The sequence below is a fragment of the Haliotis asinina genome, chromosome 7, assembly GCF_037392515.1.
Source record: "Haliotis asinina isolate JCU_RB_2024 chromosome 7, JCU_Hal_asi_v2, whole genome shotgun sequence".
Classification (NCBI taxonomy): Eukaryota; Metazoa; Mollusca; class Gastropoda; order Lepetellida; family Haliotidae; genus Haliotis; species Haliotis asinina.
The window spans coordinates 4,444,672-4,467,519 of NC_090286.1; the positions used below are offsets into that span (position 1 = coordinate 4,444,672).

The 22,848-nt window shown below is 41.0% G+C and overlaps 1 protein-coding gene across 1 annotated transcript in view; it reads left to right on the forward strand.

The window, feature by feature from the left end:
* LOC137291447 (maltase-glucoamylase-like) overlaps positions 1-22,848 on the forward strand; it is a 73,213-nt gene that overhangs the window by 44,569 nt on the left and 5,796 nt on the right. Inside the window, exons 68-102 of the mRNA XM_067822795.1 lie at positions 248-396; positions 852-1,032; positions 1,831-1,927; positions 2,511-2,623; positions 3,085-3,210; positions 3,599-3,730; positions 4,118-4,258; positions 4,506-4,622; positions 4,931-5,057; positions 5,476-5,626; positions 6,096-6,229; positions 6,591-6,625; positions 6,826-6,942; positions 7,216-7,364; positions 7,724-7,808; positions 8,023-8,079; positions 8,797-8,927; positions 9,622-9,710; positions 10,186-10,235; positions 10,438-10,596; positions 10,911-10,966; positions 11,572-11,884; positions 12,322-12,470; positions 13,545-13,719; positions 14,515-14,611; positions 15,316-15,428; positions 15,953-16,078; positions 17,084-17,215; positions 18,355-18,492; positions 19,232-19,348; positions 19,509-19,635; positions 20,206-20,356; positions 21,176-21,309; positions 21,767-21,801; positions 22,601-22,717. Of these exons, the coding sequence (XP_067678896.1) occupies positions 248-396; positions 852-1,032; positions 1,831-1,927; positions 2,511-2,623; positions 3,085-3,210; positions 3,599-3,730; positions 4,118-4,258; positions 4,506-4,622; positions 4,931-5,057; positions 5,476-5,626; positions 6,096-6,229; positions 6,591-6,625; positions 6,826-6,942; positions 7,216-7,364; positions 7,724-7,808; positions 8,023-8,079; positions 8,797-8,927; positions 9,622-9,710; positions 10,186-10,235; positions 10,438-10,596; positions 10,911-10,966; positions 11,572-11,884; positions 12,322-12,470; positions 13,545-13,719; positions 14,515-14,611; positions 15,316-15,428; positions 15,953-16,078; positions 17,084-17,215; positions 18,355-18,492; positions 19,232-19,348; positions 19,509-19,635; positions 20,206-20,356; positions 21,176-21,309; positions 21,767-21,801; positions 22,601-22,717 (4,320 nt within the window). The remainder of the gene's footprint in view (positions 1-247; positions 397-851; positions 1,033-1,830; positions 1,928-2,510; positions 2,624-3,084; positions 3,211-3,598; positions 3,731-4,117; positions 4,259-4,505; positions 4,623-4,930; positions 5,058-5,475; positions 5,627-6,095; positions 6,230-6,590; positions 6,626-6,825; positions 6,943-7,215; positions 7,365-7,723; positions 7,809-8,022; positions 8,080-8,796; positions 8,928-9,621; positions 9,711-10,185; positions 10,236-10,437; positions 10,597-10,910; positions 10,967-11,571; positions 11,885-12,321; positions 12,471-13,544; positions 13,720-14,514; positions 14,612-15,315; positions 15,429-15,952; positions 16,079-17,083; positions 17,216-18,354; positions 18,493-19,231; positions 19,349-19,508; positions 19,636-20,205; positions 20,357-21,175; positions 21,310-21,766; positions 21,802-22,600; positions 22,718-22,848) is intronic.

Here is a 22,848-nt window from a genome sequence, read left to right on the forward strand (position 1 = left end):
TTCACGCTTATCTTCAGAAAGAGAGGTCTCTTTATATAGACTATTGTTTTTGAAAAACTATCTAGGGTTAAGAATAGTTTAACTCTTGCACGTTGTACAATATCTTTTGGGGTTGATTTTACACCTTACTCCCACCCCGTAAAGTCTACAGTATACCACTCACCCACTCTCATCTCAGCGCCGTGTATATTCATACACATGAGATAAGGCATTGTCGGCATATATGTAACTTGTTGTCTTCTTTCAGTTCAATGATCCAGTCGAACAGCGTTTCACGGTTCCTCTCAACATGACCCTGTCTGACACCAAGGGCGATAACCCAACCTACGATATGATTATAACCAATAACCACACATTCAGTTTCCAGATTGTGAGGAAAAGTACTGGCATGGTTATGTAAGTAGAGTATCGCCTAAAGGTGGGCGTGTGTCTGTGGGTCACTGGTACACTTTCTCATCTGGAATTTGCTTGATATAGTCTGTTCCTTAACTATTTTGATTGTTTTGATTGTTCTCTACGTAACCCTCTACATCAACACCTTGTCACAGAGGGCGTAAACCAGTGTCCCGTGGCACCTCTTTCATTCGGGAAACTCACGTGTACTTAATGTTTGTAAAATAAGCCTTTGAGAGATAAACATTTGAAATGAAAGGAGTGTGGATAAACTATTTATAGCCTTCTTCTGTGAACTGACATTTCTTCCAAAAATCATGACAAAGCAAAATATCACACCCAGATGAGTCTTAATTCTTCTCATCAACGTGGTCAGCACTCAAATAGTAATAAACCTCAAAGACGCGGATGTGAAACAAAAATCAAATGTACAGTGTAGTTTATGTCTGCATCAACAGTTGGGACACTGGTGTTGGAGGTTTGACGTTTGACGACCAGTTCCTCCAGATCTCCACCCGCCTCCCTTCTCCAAACGCGTACGGCTTTGGGGAGAACCTGCATGCTTCCTTCAGACACAACAGTTGGTACAAGACTTGGCCCATGTTCTCCAGGGACCAGCCCACCGTGAACGCCTGGGGGGTAGGGACTCATTGTAACACTTCCACTTCATGCGTTCTTGTTACGCTTATCTAGTTGTCTTGTCGTTCTTTTCAATCTTGTCTTACGGCCACTGTCAAAGCTGAGTGTAGGACAAACCCAATATTACACTTCTTTCTTTATAACTTAAAACTGTCACTGTTTGGACCAGTTATAAAGCACGAACATGCTACTTTTTTCTTTGTTTTTTCGATTATTGGTTCAGTCTTGATTTTGGTCTGAAAGGTTGAAGGGACATGGCCACCAAATGACATGTTAGATGTGTGTTTTTCTGACCATAAGGCAACTTTGGAAACAGGCTTTACATCAATCACAGATTGTTCAGCTGACATGTTAGAAACCAGATTAGACACTTTATAGTATGAATACTGGAATGCATGATAGTGGGACAACTCAGTTTAATGTTTTGGCTTATATTTTCTTGCTATGGAGAAGGAACCACATGAGGTGATAACTTCTATAACGTGAAAAAGCCTTTCTTGAAATAAGTAAGTAATAAAACGAACCAATTTATCAGAAGGGCTGAAAGAAGTGCTTTCAACCAGATAGAACTGCATCGGATTGATGTCAAGATATTTATTATTATAAGCTTCTCGCATCGGTGTATCGCATCCATGATGGTGTCAACTACGTTGTAGCCTATTTCTTGTAATATTTTACAAATGTTTAGAAAATGAATTATGTTATATGTTGCCGTTCTGTGACGTTCGTTTAAGTTGAATAAATGTATGGGTGATCTTGCCAGCTATCACTGATGACATCACACTACTTTTGATCCAGACTTACAACAACCACTACGGCGTCCACCCCTACTACATGTGTGTGGAGGACGACGGTAACGCCCATGGCGTTCTCCTCCTCAACAGCAATGCACAAGGTATGTAGATATATAGCACATCTAGATCCCTGGACCAGTTGCACAATTTGTTCTACATTACTGTCAGTCCCGGTCAGACACAATGCACTGTTGAAAGGAAATTGTTGAATAAGCAATGTAAAAGTAGGCCAATGATTATCAAACGTCAGTCTACACACCAGTATATAGAAGGTTGATTGCTGTTGATTGACTAGGATGACGAGGCATTTGCCATCACGAAGTGTGTACGCATGTTGTCAAATGCTAATTCTGCCATAGCCCTGATGGCTGTTCGCAGTTATTTGCGCATAATATATTTTCTTGACCTCATCGCTTGTATTGTTGATGCCATATTCGAGAGTGGCAGCATGAGAGTGCGTCCGCTCTCGCCTGGTGATCGCCATGGGAGGGCACACTATCCACTTGGACTATACCAGTGTGTCTGACTCACTAGATGTGGCACTCATGAGAAGTACGTACAGTCAGTTGTCTTCAGATTGAAACTGTTATCATCTTCCTTTACAACAAATGGACCAGTGGACAAGACTAAGATGGAGAACCGTATAATGATGATGGCCATCAATAATGAATGTTGTTGTTCCAGACTACACCTTCTCCCCCATGCCAATGTTGACCTACCGTACGACTGGCGGAATCCTGGACTTCTATGTGTTCCTTGGGCCCACCCCAGACCTGGTCACCAGTCAATATACAACGGTAAACTGTTCAGAAAAATACATTTTAGAGATATGTCCGAACTGACTTTTGTCTGCTTATCAATGAATCAATACCATGCGTAAAAACACTTAAACCAGGCACGAGTACGTTAATTGTATAGGATGTGCTGCAACTTATACTTTGAAAATCTGACTGATAATTGGCAGAAAGCCAATTTAAAGCCAGTCAAAAGTATTTAAATGGCAAATACCTGGTTAAAAGTGCTAGTCTCCTTTGTTGCCAAATTTAACAAATTCAATTTAACAAAAACACTTTTAGGCAAATAACATTTTGCCAAAGTCAATTAATTTTACATTTGTGATCAGGGACCATGCAGTACCAACAATTACATGAAAACAAAATATTTCACTTTTTTAAAAGTATTCCCAGTATTATTTTTAAGGGAAATCACAATACCAAAGATTGCTTGAGTCCATTCGCGTTCCTGTGTTACTGTATAGGCTATAGGACGACCCTTCATTCCTCCGTACTGGGCGCTAGGATTCCAACTTTCTCGCTACGGATACAACCATATTCAGAGCATGAAGGATGCTGTCCAACGAACTAGGGATGCTGGTATTCCACACGTAAGTGTAAATGTTACACACAGATAATATACAGGAAAAGCGTGACCTTGTGTTCATTTACTAGGTGCTGTTGCTTTCATAAATGTACCAGCAATGGATTTGAAAAGAAGCAGAATTTCATAATTCTGACCTGTCTTAAATGTCACTGGATCTTCTGATGTTAAGAGCGAATGTCATGTATACTGCCATAGAGAAGTAGTAATGAATGGTTTATGGCTGATTTCATTTAATTGATTTAATGTTTTGTGCAGATTCTTCACAGGTCTACCTAATATGATGACGTATATCTGGCAAGGCAAGGCCCATCTTGAGTAGACAATGAGTGGTCACTCTGGTACCCATCTATATCTTTCTATGCCCGTGTGAATGTGTGTTTTGTGTTTGCCAGGATGTGCAGTATGCTGACATTGACCACATGGACGAGAGGAAGGATTTCACTGTCGACAACGTCAGCTTCCCCGGTCTCGGTGAATATTTCCAGGAACTGCAGAGAGATGGCATGAAGGCCATCATAATTCTGGTGAGGCATTCTCAGATAAAATACATAATATTTCCTTAATGAGAATTTGATTGTATGCTTTGAAATTATTAACGGACTATTATTGCCGATAGTTTCGTGATTAAAGTGTTACATGTTATTTCAATTCGATAAACATATAAAAACCATTTGATGTCATCAACAATGTGGGACGTCATCTACACATTTTCACCACTCGACGTTGCCGTGAACTTCTATACGAACAAGCAAAAGAGTGGAACAACTGACCTAAACTATCACACCGGTATTCAGATACGTGAGTTATGCTCCCTGGTAACAACCAAACACAAGGACACCCTTGTATTTACTATTTTGGATAATAATACCAATGAAAATTATCTAAGCGAATCAGAAAATAAATTGTTCCAGGACCCTGCTTTGATCTCCAACGTGACTGGCTACGAACCTTACGAGCGCATGAAGACAGTCCGGGGTAATATCATGTGGCCTAACTCCTCGAGCTCCATCCCAGCGGGGAGCCAGGATACAGATGGAGCAGTACTTGGATATGTAAGTCCTTCATTAAGACCGGTCTTAACGAATGATAGTTCTATTTCCAACAGATTCATTAATGGGCCTGATCTTTGTACTTCTTTCTACTAGTCAGTATTGACAAATCTTGGGTGACACCGGTATGATTACATGCGTCTATATGGTTCCATTTTTGAAGTACACTGTCTATCTTATTGATTCGTCAGTTTGGTGCTCGTGTTACAAGTCTCTGTGTATGAGTACGCTCAAATGTATTTATCTACAGGTGTGGCCAAAGGGCAAGACCGTGTTTCCAGACTTCTTCAAGCCAGAGACTAACCGTGTGTGGCGAGAGCTAATAGTAAAACACTACAACAAGGTGCCTTTTGATGGGCTGTGGATAGTAAGTACAAGAACTAGTCGGCTCGGAGTCAATGGAATGTATCTGGGGTATCATAGCGGGTTAGCATTCAGCGGAGGTCTGGTCCGGAACATGAACGCAAACCCAGTGGGGTTCCGGTATAACTATAGGTCCTCATCGAGCTATGCTGTTGACATTATTACGAAAACTATGGATATTTCGTAGCTTAGAAGCGCTAGTGTTGAGTTTTCACATAAGGCTTGTGTTGACATCTCGCAACCAGGAATTACTTTAGTGTACTACTCTACTCACTTTCACGTTACACCCTATTCTATCCTTATCTATAACAGGACATGAACGAACCCGCTAACTTTGGCACAAACGAAGAGAAGCCCTTCAACTGGCCGGATAAGGACCAGCCATACTGGAGTCTAAAGTGTACCAACAACAAATATGACGACCCTCCTTATGTTACACGTGAGGTTCTAGTGAGAGTTCGGTAGCATCGAGTTGTACCCACAGTTGTGTGAAAATATCGTGCTAAAGAGAAGTACGCGGAAGAATGTGTCAAGTCTGTGTCTTTAGTAGCGCCACATGTCGATGAAATACAAACGTGTAATATCAAACTGAAATGATGTAAACGTATGTCTTGTTTTTATTGTTTGTTACAAATCGATGTTTCACCACACGTTTTACGTTTTTTCCTTGTGATTGTAAAACATTTCTAAACAGTGTCCTTCCAGCCATACAATTTAGTTCGATAAAAGAGATATGCATTGGACACGAGTTGCAAAATACAATTTTCATTATCAACCACCTTTGAATGGTACATCGTTACACGTGATATATAACCTGAATATTGTGTTTCATTACGCCTACTTTGTACCTGTGTCAGGAGCTGCCTATAACTATGACAACGATAAGGCAGACGGGCGCATCTCGGACAAGACGTTATGTATGGTGACCCGGCAGGGAGAAAATGACGAATACAGACACTACGACGTCCATAGTCTGTACGGCTGGAGCCAAACTATGTCCACCTTACAGTAAGTCCACCTTAATCACTGGATGTCTAGGAAGCTGTCCTCAGTTCCAAAACGGTTGTGATTTTCAAACTGGGTTACCCACATTCACAAACAATAAACCAAAGTGGACCATTAACTCCGACAATCTGGTGAGGGGGTAGGAGGTTGCAACTGGTTCACCCTAGGTTCTTTAACAGTTCATTTAATGATATGGATGACATGGGGACGTAGTTATGACGAAACGAGTTCTGTTCCCCTTCCATTAAATAATAGAATATACAAGTTGTAGTAATGTCTTAAAGAATATAGTGATTGAATAATTTTAGTCGAAAGCAATCAGCAGTCTTTGTGCCATCGCTGTAACCCTACTGCAAGATCTCCAAAATACATAGAGACAAGCATTTGACTGTAGAAATTGTAGCCTCCATAGAATACCAGAACGTCAGCACCAGGACGCCTTATCTATATGGTCAAACTTGTCAATGTCCAGGGGTCTGCAGGAAGCTACAGGAAAGCGTGGCATCGTCATCTCCCGGTCAACCTTCCCGGGCAGTGGCAAGCAAGCTGGACACTGGCTTGGGGATAACAGAAGTGATTGGGACGATATGAGATTGTCCATCATCGGTCAGCAAAGTTATATTATCAAAAATGTTGTCGTGCATTAATACCTATTTTGAAAATATGTTTACGTGTTATTGTCAATGTAAATTCTTCATCCAAAGAGCATCGTCTGCAACGAACACTAAAGGTAACCTATGTGAATGGATGTGTAGTCTGATCCATGAATAGCATATTAAAATGACATATTCTCTCTGTTATGGCTTTTATAAAAGGCCTGTGCGCTATTTTTGTCTTGTGCTTCCAATTAACAACCATTGACAAAAGTAAAACATGCACACCATCAGTCATTTTCGACAAAATATAACAGATATAAGTAGCTTCATTTATCCTTTCAAAAACCGGTAATTTACTGATGTCTTTTCAGGTATTCTGGAGTTTAATTTGTTCGGAATACCCTACGTAAGTAACACAGATATACACTTCTCGCACGTACAGAATATCAATACATTAAAAAATACCCGTACTACTGACTAATGACATTACTCCCAATTCAGAACTGATACACGTATGTGTACTGACCCAGAAGGATTCAACAAGAAAAATAAGGTTTATACTTACATAACTCAGTTTATGCAAACTGATATATTATATATTTTTAGATCGGAGCTGATATCTGTGGCTTCTTTGACAACACTACGGCAGAGCTGTGTGGTCGTTGGATGCAGCTTGGGGCTTTCTATACATTCAGTCGCAACCACAATGGTCTTGGCTACATCGTAGGTTGCACAGGATTTTGCTTTTAGTACATTTTTGTACGCAGGTAGCGTCATAAATGCAATAAACTTTTGTGTCATATGAAGATCATCTTGCCGCCACTGTAACCTTTCTTTTCAGTGATAAAAGGTGTCATTATTTTGAAGTAAGCTTGTAAAAATGAGACATACCAATAGCACATGACATTAATACTACTTTGGATATGTACGAGAACTTTGTTAACCTCTTCGATTGCGAGTGTTGTCATTTTTATCAGTGTTATATGTTTGTTTAAGAATCAAGATCCGGGTGCATTTGACGATGACATTGTCCGTATGTCGAGGGAAGCAATGAACACCCGCTACAGACTCTTGCCATACCTGTACTCGTTATTCTACTTCGCCCACACTAAAGGAGAGACAGTCATCAGGGCGCTGGTCCACGTGTAGGTTGATCAGACTATTTAGATATACGCACTCTTTTATGTTCAGTTTTCGAACGTAGATCCGACACCTATAAGTTCGGCTTTCATGGTAACTATAGTTTATGGTTAAAGTTCCCATTTATTGACATTTTGTAGTCACGTTCGACTTGTAACCTGTAAATAGTCAACTGTAATCAACATAAGAAAAATTAATACAGAGCCCCACCACCCCACCACCTCTATAATATATTGCAGAAATAAAGCTGAAGCAGGAACTGAGACGATGAGAATATTTTGCTGAAATAAAACTGGAATAGGAATTGAGACGAATTGCAACTTTTTGTCGGGAACTACATTTTTATGGCGACGTCTTGTTTCAGATTTCCAAAGGACAAGAATACTTACAACAACCATGAACAGTTCTTGTGGGGCGGCGGGCTTCTCATATCGCCCATACTGTACGAGGTAAGTCATTCCGTCATAGTTTACAATGACTGCAGTTTTGTAGAACCTCTTGCTGTTCAGGGTCAACACCAAGATGTTGTCTTTTTAGTGAACAATAACTTTGTATAAAACAGATGAGTTGCTATAACTACTATTTAATGTCTCATACACTTGTCTCCGAACTATTGACGCTAACATGAAACTTGATTCAGTGCTTTTGTTCCCGTCAATTCAGAAACAAAAGCTTCTGAGAATGTACATCCCCAACGGAAGATGGTACAATTTTTACACGGTGAGTATGTATACCAGAGGAAACTCCTTCTGTTTTAATTATTAAATAGTTTGTACCGACTACTAACGTCAGTGTGGTATACATAGTTCATTGTTAGTACATATCAGTTAAGTAAGTTCTTTACAACTTGGTATATATCAACAGGGTTATGTTCATCTCAGCCACGACTCAAAAGTTCAGTTTTTTTCACGCCACGAGATACTAGTATTCACCAGCGTTTGACAAGAAAAATCGAATCTACTTATTGTGTTAACTTGTACACACTAGTGAGTAGCGCAGGAAGAAAGCCCAACTATTTCACATTCACTCACTCACTCGCATTCATTTGCTCCCATGTCTATCTTTAACATCGCAAACAGCGGAAACATGTTAGGTAATGACCTGTGAATATCCAGTTTAGAGTAACTGTTCAGTTACCCATGCTTGTAGTACTAGTCGACTGATGGGATCGGGTGGTCAGGCTCTCTGACTAGGTGGACACATGCCATCGTATCCCAACTGCATAGATTGATGCTCATATTGTTGATCACTGGATTGTCTGGTCCAGACTCGATTTTTTTACACACTGCTGACATATTGCTGGAATACTGCTGAGTGTGGCGTAAAACTAAACTCACTCTCTCATTGTTATACATTAATATTAACTCTGTGCAGATCACTGACCATTTTGACTGTCTATTTACTTAGCGTTGACCACTGGTTATGTGTTTTTCTCAGATGGAAGAGGTAACTAAGACTGGACAGGTGTACCTGGACGTCCCGGTCAAGCTGGACACACCAGCACAGCTTCATCTTCGGGGCGGACATATCATTGTTACACAGGAACCAGCCAACAATACACACTTCAGGTGAAATGAGATAACTGATAACAAACATACAGTCTGACGCATTTTCTCTTAACAGGTTCAATAATTTCAGCTCTTCACTCGACTAACGCTTTCATGCGATTGAAGAACAAATTTATCAATGGCCGTTGTGTTTGCTTAGGTGTATGTAAACATATTGCATACAAGGGCCCGATTTCGCGAAACAAACTTGTCTGAGTTTTACTTAAGTTAGGGTTTTCACTCAGATTTTAGAAAACGCAGGGAAATGCATTTCTCAGAATCAATTGAAACCGATATTAAACTCAAACGTAGGAGACAGTTTGAATTTGGTGGATGGATTACTTAAGATAATTGACCTTTTTCAATTAAATAAGTGCAGTTGGGTTTAAAATAATCAGCTGTGTCAGTTTGTCATACTTAGTTTGAAATTTGAGTGAAAGCGTACGTTTTTTTCGAGACATCGGGGTCAGAACTAGGAAAACTGGCTTCTTCACTTTCTTCACATGTCCTTAAACTGAGAATGACTGCCACTTACTTCTATGATAGAACCATGCTCGTAACCGAGCGGTATTCCGGTAATATCTGGGCGGTTGATAAATACCCGACGAAATATTCCACATGCAAATGGGAACGATGACAAGATTTCATCAAAGTAATCCTTCAAAATCAATTGGCGGGAATGTCATATATTCACTGTGTTTTCTCCACATTCAAGTCGCAAGAATCCATTCACGGTGCTGGTTCCTCTGTCTTCTGTCAATACTGCTAAAGGTTGGCTGTACTGGGATGACGGAGAATCTATCGGTAAGTACCCACATGCTCTAAAGACTCGACGTATTATAATATGTAAAAAGAATGGGATGTTCGGGGCGTTGTGACATTGTGTTTTTTCCTATGGTTATTGTATGTGAATAATTCTGCTTGACAAGTCTCTTGAATATATTCTTAGGGTAAAATTAAAAGGTTACGTTCACGTGCTTTCTAATGATTAAACATTCTTCAGAAGTATACATTTCGAAGTTACAAAATTGCGTAATTTTCTAAGAATTCCACAAAAAGCGTCATATTGCTGATTTGTATTTAAACACGCCTCCAAACTTGGTTTGTCGTTGTCGTTTAACGCCACAGGCAGCAACATTCCAGCTATGTGGTGGCGGTCTGAACATAATCCAGTCTGGACCAGATAATCCTGTGATCAACAGCGTGAACATCGATCTATGCAGTTTGGACACGATGACATGTGTCTTCCTTGAAGTAATTCCACACAATTCTGTTTCAGATACTTATGAAAGGGGAAATTATTACATGTCAACCTTCAATGCCCATGACGTGAGTACAAATCTCACAATGACCTCCCATATCTGTCACTTTCTTTGGGTACAACTTGTTTCCACATACTTAGCAGGCGCTGCCTATTTATCTAATATGAGACATACATTGCAAAATCGCTTTGTTAAAGAACGCATTTGTTGTATCTAAATACAGTAAAGTATATTTTCTGATATGAAAAAATGAATTTCAATGTTAACAGGGTATATTAGACCTGACTATTGACCACAACACGTTGTCTGAGGTCGACGACCTCTACATAGACAGCGTCGTTGTCCTCGGCGTGGAGGTGCAGGTTAACCTGGTAAGACTGGTGACCGACAACAGAGACCTCAACTTCACATATGATGGCGACAAAAAGGCAAGTAAATGTTACCTCTACGTAATAGACGATGCCAATACAATGATAGAGTAGTCATGGCATAGCCGAGGATTAAATAGTGAGTTTAGAGTTATGCCGATTTCAGCAATGTTACAGTGGGGAATGCCACAAATGGCCTTCACACATTGGACCCGTGTGGGAATCGAACTCGGATCTTCGACTTGACGAGCTCATCCACCGGCCCCAATGTTTAAATACGACATGGAGGTACTTAATATCAAACTGCTTCATGATGTTCAGCTAAGGTCACTCACAATCATTATTATTTTAGAGCTGTTTGTAATTTATTTCAGGTTCTGAAAATCACCGATGACCTCCCCGTTAATCAGCCTTTCCAACTCCGGTGGACGTGAGTATAATGCAATATTCCTTCCACACAATCCCATGACTCCTGCGTATTGTTTAAACTGACTGACATGTTTAATACGACTACTTTATCATTTTACCGATAATTAGAACATCTTCAGCGGAAGCCAGCGGTTGGTATAAATTTCCCATTGTGAAAGTTGAAGCCTGACTGATTAAATTGCCAATTTGGTATACCTACATTACAATGATGATAGTAAATCGGAGTATTGTAACTCCCATTCATGGACGCCATTAGCTTCTTGAGAACAGTTGCCAAACATGCCAGATCAGGGATTCCTTTCAAGATGAATCATTCACTAAGGTTAGCCTTAAGTTCCATTGTTTAACATTCCACTAAGCTTACCTTAGTGACTTACGTTCATATAAGGGCTTTGTGAAAGGAGGCCCTGATCAAAAGCCCACAGCCATGTATACTCATACGCTATAGCAAATGAACAAATGCAGGTATTGAACAGGTATTGAACAACCGTTTTAATATATTTACAATGAGACCAGGTGTTCTTTGAACGCATAAGCATGTACGAGACAACTACAGTGGTGCTCGATCACAGAATGGTTTAGTTGTATGAACTCTGTATCCTCTAGGTCAGCATCAGCCGATGACTACGAGAAGATTGACTGCTACCCAGAAGTCCAAGGTAATGTGGTCACGGTCAACGAGACTTCCTGTATGCAAAGATACTGTATCTACGCAGACGCCGAAGATACTTCAGTCCCGGATTGCTACTTCCGCCAGAGCAACTACGGCTACAGTGTTTCAGGGGATGTGGAGCAGACTCCCTTGGGATTCCGGATACCACTGACCAGGATTGAAAGTTCCCCTGGTCCCTTCGGAAATGACATTAATAATCTGACTTTTGAAGTGGAAGAACTTGACAATAACCTGCTCAGATTTAAGGTGAGACATGCAGTTGGCCATTTGTACCAAAAATTCAGTATACGGTTTGTCTGGTTCTACAGAACTGTGACACAACATTCATATAAGTCACTGGTGCCAAATAGACACACGGTGATGTACTACGTCAAAACGTCAATGTCAGTGACTTGTCATTCTTTCTCCGCTGGTGAGATTTTTCATGACACTCTAGTTTGTCATCACAGCATAGAAATGAAAGCATGGAAGAGCATAGCGCGTCTCCGTTCAAACCATTTTTGTGCCATTCCCGTTACCAATCAGCAACAGTTTACCAGGTTACGTCAGTGGATGAAAATGGCATTAACACTTTGCTCTGTAAATCAGATCCTCATTTCATGCGTGGTAGTTTTAGTAAATGAATGCACTTTCTGAATGTGAATGCTTGCTTCAAATAAACTGCGGCTGTTCCTTCCGTCCAGTTCTACGACCCGTCGTCATCCCGGTATGAAGTTCCCGTTCCTCTGGAGCTGCCGAAGACAAGAGCTGTGATGCCTCGTTATCGCCTGGATATCACCAATAACGAAACGTTCTCTTTCCGGATTACAAGGCTGAGTTCTGGAGCAGTCATGTAAGTAGTAAACGAAGTAACACTTTGAGTGAATGAGTGTGGTGTGACACCGCCTGAAAGCTATACCAGCAACATCATGCGGGGATGCAAGAAATGCGCTTTACTTATATGTATACACACACAAGGGCCTCGAGCTCTGATGAGGAAACACAGCCGCAAATGAAATGGACGAATTATTGCATGTAGTAACAGCAGCAGCAGATACTTCATGGAGTCTAATTACCACGTTGTTACGACGCAAATTGTAATAACGCGATAAAATGTAATAAACTGCCGCGCAGTGATCATGACCAGGCTGTTCATTTTAGGCACCACAGATTACAAACATCGATTACTCAGGACCACGTCAAGGGTCCAAATCTCCAGGCGGTAAATGCTAACTTCGGTCAATACCCGCCTCTTATGACCTGTAAAATCCGGTTCCGAGACAATGTCTTATGATCAGACCCCATTAAAATGACACTAACTGTATAGCTAGAAATTTGTCCGTATTATATATGTAAAAGTTTACACCCACAAGTGTAAATAAAGCCACTTACTCCTGGCAACGGTTCTAATCTAAACTTGCGAAACATTCCATAATGTTTAAAATTACCTTCTTCACATGAACGTATGAATTTCGTAATGCTGAAAATATTATTGTTCGGTAAATGATAAATATCAGTGAAAATTGGCGAATTCTTAACAAAACTGTACACCAAAGCGCAGCTGTTCACATACACGATATTTACGCATGCTTTTCAGAAATTTGATGCATGATCCTCGCGCAGTTCATGTGCATAAGGTTTGCACTTGGTTCCCCCAAGTTGGTGGAGGACTCAATCTTCAATGTAAACATACACTGAGTCTTTTGTGAGGAAGTATACAACCCCTTATCCATATTGCAAGTACACGGTCCTCCATACTGCAGTTTGTGTTTTCTCAAAGCCCAATACGTAAGAGTTCCAGATAAACGTGCTGTGGCGATATTTCTACTCCTTAATACCGAAATGGCACGTCCCAAAATGAGGTAAACACGATAGCTGTATCTCCCACATGTTCCTGTGTAACTGGGCAATACTATCCTCTCTTCAGCTGGGACACGGGGGTCGGCGGGTTCACATTCGACGACCAGTTCCTGCAGATCGCCACCAGACTTCCTTCCACCAACATCTACGGCTTCGGCGAGAACACCCACGACAAGTTCCGACATAATCTATGGTTCAAGACATGGCCTATGTGGTCACGTGACCAATGGACGATGTACAGTGTGAGTTTCTACATCTGCATCTGTTTTGTCCACTTTTTATTATCATAGCATCCACTGTTGCCATACTTGTATTGATAGTCAGTTATGTTGATCTTAAACGTGGACCAGTACTGACAGTCTACACAAAAATGTCTTCGTGGCCAATGGTCTACTTCGAGATTAATGTCCCCTAGTCTTATCAGGATTTGAGGATCGTGAATTCCACTCCTTGAAGCGCCATGATTGTGAACTGTCCGTGTCCAAATGGTTACAGTGCCCGACCCGTGTCACCTTCCTCCCTTCATGATATGGTGCATCGTCTAAATATATATGATATAACTCAAAACAAAAAAAATATCTTACTCACAAATATACACGGTTGGTTAACTAACCGGAAGACTGAATGCTGCGAGTGGTAACTTACCAACCAGCATTTGTTTCAAAACCTCAATAAATTCCATGTCATGTGTGCAATATCCAAACGAGACGGGACATATGTGTCTAGACGATGAAACCCCCATGACAACCGACATATTGCGAGTGAATATTCAACGTTTCATCGCCCATAATTCAACCATACAGTCGTATTTGTAATTGTCATCAGAGAATAGGAACACTTCGGCGAAGGACCTAGTCAAATGCGAGATTTTCGAACTTACACACGATGTAGCACTTACACCACAACAAATTACGTACAACAGTCGGTAATCTATGTACAATCCCGGCTAATGTACAGCCATATGTTTGTTTGGAAATGAGATATCTTTCTGCTTGCCGGTAGTAACGCGGTAAATCAACTGCCGTTGTGTGTTGCAGACATACGAGAATCACTATGGCGTCCATCCCTTCTATATGGCCATGGAAGACGATGGCCAATCCCATGGCGTCCTGCTGCTCAACAGTAACGCACAGGGTATGTCTAACCAGTATTGAAGAGTCGGGGCAACTTCATTTGTGGATATATAGATCTGTACACCCACATGTCATTTACTGTTGCAGTCAGGAGGATGGGTGAAGGTTTCAGCTAATCTCACTACGCCTTGTGATGTTTCCCTGCACGTATCCCTTTTCGTTTGCTATGCCAATGTTGCGTCATATAATTCATTGAAAATAGAATCATGTATCATTATGAATTCACATACGACGTGACGTCATTCACATATTAGACAGAGCTTGTGGTTTCATATGAAATCAGGAAACTTTTTTTTCGATATTATCTCTGGGAAAAAGAGGAAACTCAATAACCTGTTAACGAAACAAAATCTGAATTACGAATTGTGTTTGTATAGTGTGTTAGTTCCATGATCAGGTTTTGAAGTACATGCAGGTGGGGTTTTCTTCTAACACGACACTACCACTGTGAATGCACAAGTATCGTGCCAGCTCTGTGAAATGTAAGAGGCGACTAACAGGATTGGGTGGTCTGATTCGCTTACTTTGTTGACACGTCATCGGTTCCCAGTTACGCAGATCAATGCTGATGCTATTGATCACTGGGTTGCCTGGTCCAGACTCGATTTCTAGTATTTACAAACCGCAGCCATATAGGTTGAATATTACTGAGTGCGGCATAAAACTAAACTCACTCCCTGATGCTGTGTTGTATTTTCCATTCAGATTATTCCTTCACACCGCTGCCAATGTTGATCTACCGAACTATCGGCGGCATCCTGGACTTCTACCTGTTCATGGGGCCGGAACCAGAGTCTGTTGTCCAGCAGTACACGCAGGTAGTCTTCATCATATGTAGTATGATCTGGCTTTTCATAACGTCAGTTTTGTTAGGAACTGAACGTCGACTGGTGAGGCTTATTTATTATAATTTATTTAATGACACAACATGAATACTTGGACATAAATCACGTTGTTACCCCAAATATTGTTTTAATCATGAATCCTCTATTCTGTAAGTTAAGAGTTTCCCAATTGAAGCTATAATTTACCCTATAATAGATATATAATGATAATAATAATTTTGATATTTAATGTGTTTATTTTAATCTTTAGTGTATATTGCTGACAACTGCATGTTGAATTTTCTCAAGCCCATTGTCAGAAAGTGGATCCAGTGAGGAGAGAGTGTGGACCTTAGGCTTTCCAGTATTAAACTGTCACGTGTTATTTCTACATTCATTCACCATTGCCTGAACACTATGTATAAACAAACGTACAGTAATGTAAGGGACGACACAGAGGTTCGTAGCTGTAGCTACATTTATTGCAAAAGGTCATGGCTAACGATGATGTTGTTCAGGTGATCGGTCGTCCATATATGCCGCCCTACTGGTCACTGGGCTTCCAACTGTGCAGGTATGGCTACAACAATCTGTCATCAATACAGGAGGCGGTCAACGCTACTAAGAATGCAGGGATACCCCATGTAAGTACAAAACACTTCGGACGCAGTTTTCGGTAGTAATTTGTTGATCATCATTCTTTTCATTAAATTATGAAGGCCAGCACACGGGAATTCAAGCCCAAAGACTCGGGCAACTTTAGTGATAGGAGCTTGCTAGCCCTACTAGGACTCCTTCTTCAAATAAACGGGCAGCAATACTTGGATGCATAATTTCACTGTAAACACTCGCCGTATGATCTATATTTAGTTTCAATAATTTTGTTTTTAAAACCACGAGTACTATTGAGATTCCATTTTGAATATGTAATAGAAATTAGGAATACAATTTGATATCGAGCACCATTCACATGATAGTCAAGAATTGTACAAATTGTCTCGAGTAGAAAACGTCCTGGGTGAATCGAGGTCTAAACTTAAAGGGGGTGTCATAGCAACGCAAGTCACTCGCTGTCCACGTTATCCGTCCTTCACTCAGATTGTCGACGTGATAGTGGGCATAAGTCATTAACTAGATTCTCAGACCTCACAGAATAAATAAAAAACGATTCCACCACGCGGTTTCGCAAGTCGGCTCCAGGGAGCCTCCTTCCAGGGCCTCCTTTCACAAAGCTCCACGGTGATCGTGAGTCACTATGGTAACCGTAGTGCAAAGAATGGGAGTTAAGGTTAACATTAGTAAAGGTAGGTTCGTGAAATGAGCCCAGATACTAGATTTTCTAAGCTCACTTAGCGCTATGATAGACGTAAGTAAATGTTACTGTGTGGGACTTACGACTATCTTATCGCGAAGAGAGCTTCGAAAAGCTATGCCCAGGACTCCATTTTCTTACGCTCTCTCCATGTAAAGAGGATAGCTATATTCATAGGACTAAATCTTAGTCCAGACCAATCGCCCTTCAAATCTGAGACCCATTCTGAAAAGCGAATATTATATGAAACCCTAGACTTTTGAAGAAAATATACAAAATCGGAAGTTACCGAAGTTTTGTATAAGATTTGGTTTCATGTGGTCACTGTGTATTGTAGGACGTGCAGTATGTTGACATCGATCACATGGACGAGCGGAAAGACTTCACAGTCGACGACGTCAACTTCCCCGGTCTCAACGACTACTTCAACGACCTCCGTGCTGGAGGCATGAGAAACATCATAATACTGGTAGGGATAATCAGATTATATCGCAATGTCAGACCTAGAATACTAACAGGCCGCTTATATGGCGCTCATATCCACACAGGGCTCTAGGTACTTTACTATCCCAGTCATAAGACACTATCGAATTTTCCAATACTTTTTCAACTCCCTCGGGATCATACAGCCATGCTGCCTATCTAAAGATGCAATGAACTAAATACTCACATTGCCAGCACTTCCTCACAGGTACCCATTTTACAGCAGGGTGAACTGACGAAAATGTTGTCCAAGGATACTAAGCAAATGTGCATACCTCAGTACCGGAACCTAAGTTCCTCCACCAAGGACCTTACAGCTACATTATCACACCCAACTGTACCTGTCAAGCGTTGATAGGGTTGCAGTGTTCAGAGGACAATGAATTATGATATGGATAGTTAAAAAGTGGTATTATCAGTGAGAAAAGGGTCGATGACCTGCCACAAAGTCTCTGATGTTATGTTTACTTTGAAGCTTAATGTTTATATGACAAAGAGCACCGAGGCCCGAGTTGAACCAGATCTGTAAATGTCGTTTGCATCTTAATCGTCACGTTATCGTTGTCACAGAGCTCAAAGTCCAGTATTTGCTATATATAACGTATACAACATTTGCCGTAGAGCTCCAACTGTTGTAATTGGCAAAGAGCTCTAAATGGCTTACTTTCATTGACCTGTAAATGGTTTAATTTTTCTAAAGTGTTCTAAATGTGTTAATTAGCATGCACATCTATAAAGTGCTATATTTGTCTTGCAACTCGAGATGTTCTATTTGCCAGAGACCTCATAAAGCTAAAATTGTCTTACATTTGTAAGTGTGCCTTTATCATTGACCTGTATATGGTGGTTTGGCAAATGCTGTAAACGTCTTGTTTGTTATTGAGCTCTGAATGACGTTCCTGAAGTTCTGCGTTGTAGCGGGACGGTGGTTAAAGCGTTTGCTCGTCACGTCGAAGACCTGGGTTCGTTTCCTCACAAGGGAACAATGTCCGAAGCCCATTTCTGGTGTCTTCTGCCGTGATGTTAGAGGGATATTGCTAAAATCAGCATGAAACAAAATTCATTCTCTCACTGTATGCTAGCAACTATTCAGTAATGTCGACGACTGTGTCCCTGTTATCCCAGGATCCAGCCCTCGTCTCCAACAACACCGGTTACGTGCCCTACGAAGCAATGAAGGCGGTAAACGGTAACATCATGTGGCCTAGTGACGTCGATATCCCTGAAGGCAGCAACGACACCGACAACGCCTTACTTGGATATGTAAGTAAGGCCCAGGAATAGTTACTTACATTAGTACCACTAAACGTATTTTCTGCTCATGATCGGAAGTTTAAGCGTAGGGTTAGGGTCAGGAAGAGACTCCTATATACAACAACCATAGCTAAAACAATGGTGCCGGTATAAGGATCAAAACTACTGCAGTCAGTGGGTCTTTTTACGGTATCATTGCCAGTGATGTATCCAAATCTCACCTGCATTTGTTCACCCTGGTTCCCAGCTGTCTATTGGTCTTCCAGAAATTGTATCAATAGGGTTCGAAAACTCAAATTGGCACTGATTTAATGTTGTTTTCGGGGTTTTTTTATCATCACTTTACCCTTTCCTGTAACGCTTGGGTCAGTGAGTGAGTGACTGAGTTTAGTTTTACACCGCACTCAGCAGTATTCCAGCTAAATGGCGGCGGTCTGTAAATAATCGAGTCTGGACCAGACAATCCAGTGACCAACAACATAAGCATCGATCTGCACAACTGGGAACCGATGACATATGTCAACCGAGTCAGCGAGCCTGACCACCAAATCCCGTTTGTCACCTCTTACGACAGTGTAAGGCTTGGCTGTCAAATAGCTGTTATATGTCTTTTCTCCATTGGTATGTGGAAAATATGTGATTTTTATGAAATACTCGACTGAGTTTAAACCATTCACATTACTGGACTTACTTTGCATAAACTATTTTTTTCTTAGAATCTCAAAATAGCTAGGATTCATTTCGCCAGGTATGGCCAATGGGCAAGACTGTATTCCCTGACTTCTTCAAGAACGCCACCCGACGGGTTTGGGGCGAGCTGATCAACAACCATTCCCGCACTCTCTTCTTTGATGGGCTTTGGATTGTAAGTTGAACTAGATTTCTCAAGTTAGTTAGACTAGATAGTTGTGCCCGCTAGTCTTTACAATGAGAAGGCACATTTCATGGATTTCTTATTTGTTTGGTTTATCCCCCGTATCAATGCCCCGTATAAGGTATGCATTAACACTGACACTTTCAATCAGGACATGAATGAACCTGCCAATTTCGGCACCAATGAGGAAAAACCGTTCAACTGGCCTGACAGTGCCCGACCGTACTGGAGCTTGAAGTGTCCTACCGGCAGCTTGGAGGATCCTCCATACAGGACTCGTGAGTGTCTTACTCACAGTACATATGCTTGTTTTAGAGCAAAGACGATTTACAATTGTGAACTGTTCATACAATTAATTTTACGTAACAAATTACAAATGTAAGGCAGTGCAGAAGTGAGGTGTGTGCAAAATGCTCAATATTTCGGAAAGAGCACATACAATCTCAAAATCGTCACGACCACCATCATAAGTGACTTCAGTTTTACTCCAATTTAGCAAAATTCCAGCAATATGGCGGACATTATAAGTGAGTCAAACCAGTCCAGACTATTATATACACCAGTATTTCGGGGTACAGCCGTTTCGTTGACCCTCCAGTTCACCAACTTGCCAGTGGTCCCTTAGTTGTGTCAATCTCTGTCAATCAAGTAATCGAAATCTGTTGACTGTGTATGCTTGGTACTGTAGTTCGTGTGCTGGTGGGTGTCACGAAATTGTGTTTTAAAGTCTTCAGTTTGATCCATTCTCCAGCATCAAGTTTGCGTGATTATGTCTCTGACACCTGTCACCAAAACTGTCACCAGCATACAAGATATTACCTGCTTTAACATGTTCTAACATTATTCAGGGGCCTCCTTCCACTACGACAAGGATAACAGATTGGCCCGTATCTCTGACAAGACGATCTGTATGACGGCTGTACAGGGAGAGCGTGGAGAGTATCAGCATTACAATGTCCACAGTCTCTATGGCTGGAGCCAGACTCAACCTACTCTCAGGTGAGACGGAACGAGTGTCCTGAAAGTGAGTTTCGATTACCCCTCTACCATACAGTTACACTGACCCTTCTTAAGTGTGAGGTGTAATGACCCTCTCAAATGTGACTTAAAGTGACCACCATAAACACACCTCTCTCTCAAACGTGAGTTACAATGATGCCTCTGAAATCAAATGTTAGGTTCAATGGCCCCTCTTAAACGCGCACATGTGTGCATCCATGCGCCACTGCCCCGGTGGCCACCAAGATTTAGTCGCCCGTTGGATTTTATAAAATAATACCTGCAATTTTGCCGGTGTACATGCATGCGTCAGCTGTCATTTTCCTAGACTATTTGTGATTACAGTTTTAAATATCAACCAAGTCTGTAACTCATTAAAGAAGAAAAAAGAGTTTTTCAAGTAAATTATAAGTTGTAATGGGCAATGCTTGCACTTCATTTTTATCACTCAATACATTATCCCCCGCAACGCGTTTTGCGGGGGGTATTAAAATGCACCCCGCCTGTCCGCCCGTCTGTCCGTGCACATTTATCTTTTCCGAAGAAGAACTTTAGAACCATTTAATATTTCTTCGCCAACCTTGGCACATACATAGATCTGTGGTGTACTAGTGCCGTTTGGTAGTTTGTGTATCCTTAATAAAATATTTTTCGCGTTTCCAACAAGTGTGACTTAGACTGAAATTGGAGGTAATGCAGGGGATATTGATGACTGTGTCTTCTTGTTTTCTTCATACACTTGTCTTCACAGTTTGAGTATGAAATGCAATAAAATATCCAGCCACCAAAACATGCAGTAACACTCAGTATCTGCCACAGGGCATTGCAACACGTGACGGGCAAACGTGGCATTGTGGTGACCAGATCCACTTTTCCGGGCAGCGGTAAACACTCCGGCCACTGGCTGGGGGACAACGCCAGCAAATGGAGGGACATGGTGGTTTCAGTCACAGGTGGGAGGCGCTGTCGATTTTTTGTAGTTTTGTAGTTTTGTAGTTGTAATACCAACGTATCAAAACTCAGGTCAGCGTAGCTTTCTACAACCGTAGCAATCATGTTGAAATATCTCAATGGGAGATGAAACGGCATTTTAAAGAAATACCAGAATCAGTATTTAAAGTGTTTAAAATATATCTAATTATTTTTCATGATACTGGGTTAAAGTCAAGACTAAGTGTTTCTGATACAGGATGACTGAACAGGTGGGATCCCCGTGTTGTGCTTGACTATATATTGCCGTGTTTAAAGGACGTGGGGCCACGTACATTATGTCAATCAACTGACAGTATGGCCAAGACTAGATTATTTGCAGTCCACCATCAAACATTTTGAAAGTGGAGCTCGATCGTAGCGGAGGTTTTCTAATTCACAAATTAATAACATGGTTTATGTTTGGGTTTTTTTTCACAGGCATCCTTGAGTTCAATCTCTTTGGTATCCCGTATGTAAGTATACAGCTTGTGAAACTATAGGTTTGTAAGAGGAAGCAGAGACATGTGTATATTACGCAGGCCCATATGAAAGTGTATGTTTTGTTTAACACCAGAATGGATTTCTCTTCATTATATCATAATGAATAAACAACGCAAAACTGCCAAGCAAATTTAATGAGTGTATTCCGTCTCAGTGACCCTGTTCATTGACGAAATATGAATCAGGTCCATCTAAATGACCAGGTAACCATGATGACGGGGTCTTACATTGTCTGATCGCTAGGTTTAGCTCAATAACGAAGAATGACCCTGCTTAATGACAGGGTGTGGTTCTTCTCAATGATGAAACATGGCCATTAAAGACGATCGGTCGTTTCCAATAACGATATATGATATGCTTGAAGACTAGGTGCGACCCCTTTCAGTGGTGGAATGTGGCCATTCTAAATAACGAGGGCTCATCTAGGCGAAATGCTATCATGCTTGATAATGAACTGACGTCTCTAATTAATAAATAAATTAAAATCTAAAAATTGCACAAACCTTGTATATGTTTTGTTTTTAATTGAAGCCATGGCTACTTCTGGATCGATCATGGCGTAAATGTTTGATTTGAAAGCCATGGAACATAATATCATTGACCGATATTGTTTTTCAATTGCTCCTAATTACGAATTCCTAAGATCGAATAATGTGGAATTCTTCATATTAGTGAACAAAACTATTTAACTTCCCTATTGTTGAAGACGTTTTAGTGCGTACATTGGATAAATGAAATTATTTCATTGTGTGACTATTGGTGTATATCCAGATCGGTGCGGATATTTGCGGGTTTTTCGAGGAGACCACCCCAGAGCTGTGTAAACGCTGGATGCAACTTGGGGCGTTCTATACATACTCCAGGAACCACAACGGCATCGACAATAAGGTACTTAGTACGCAGAAGTGTTGGGATATGCTAAAATTCTTTCATAAACTGAAAGAAGTGCCCTGTAGTTCATGGCCCTTGTACGAAATGCATGTCGTAGGTGCCGACTAAAATGGCTGCCGGGTGTTCCA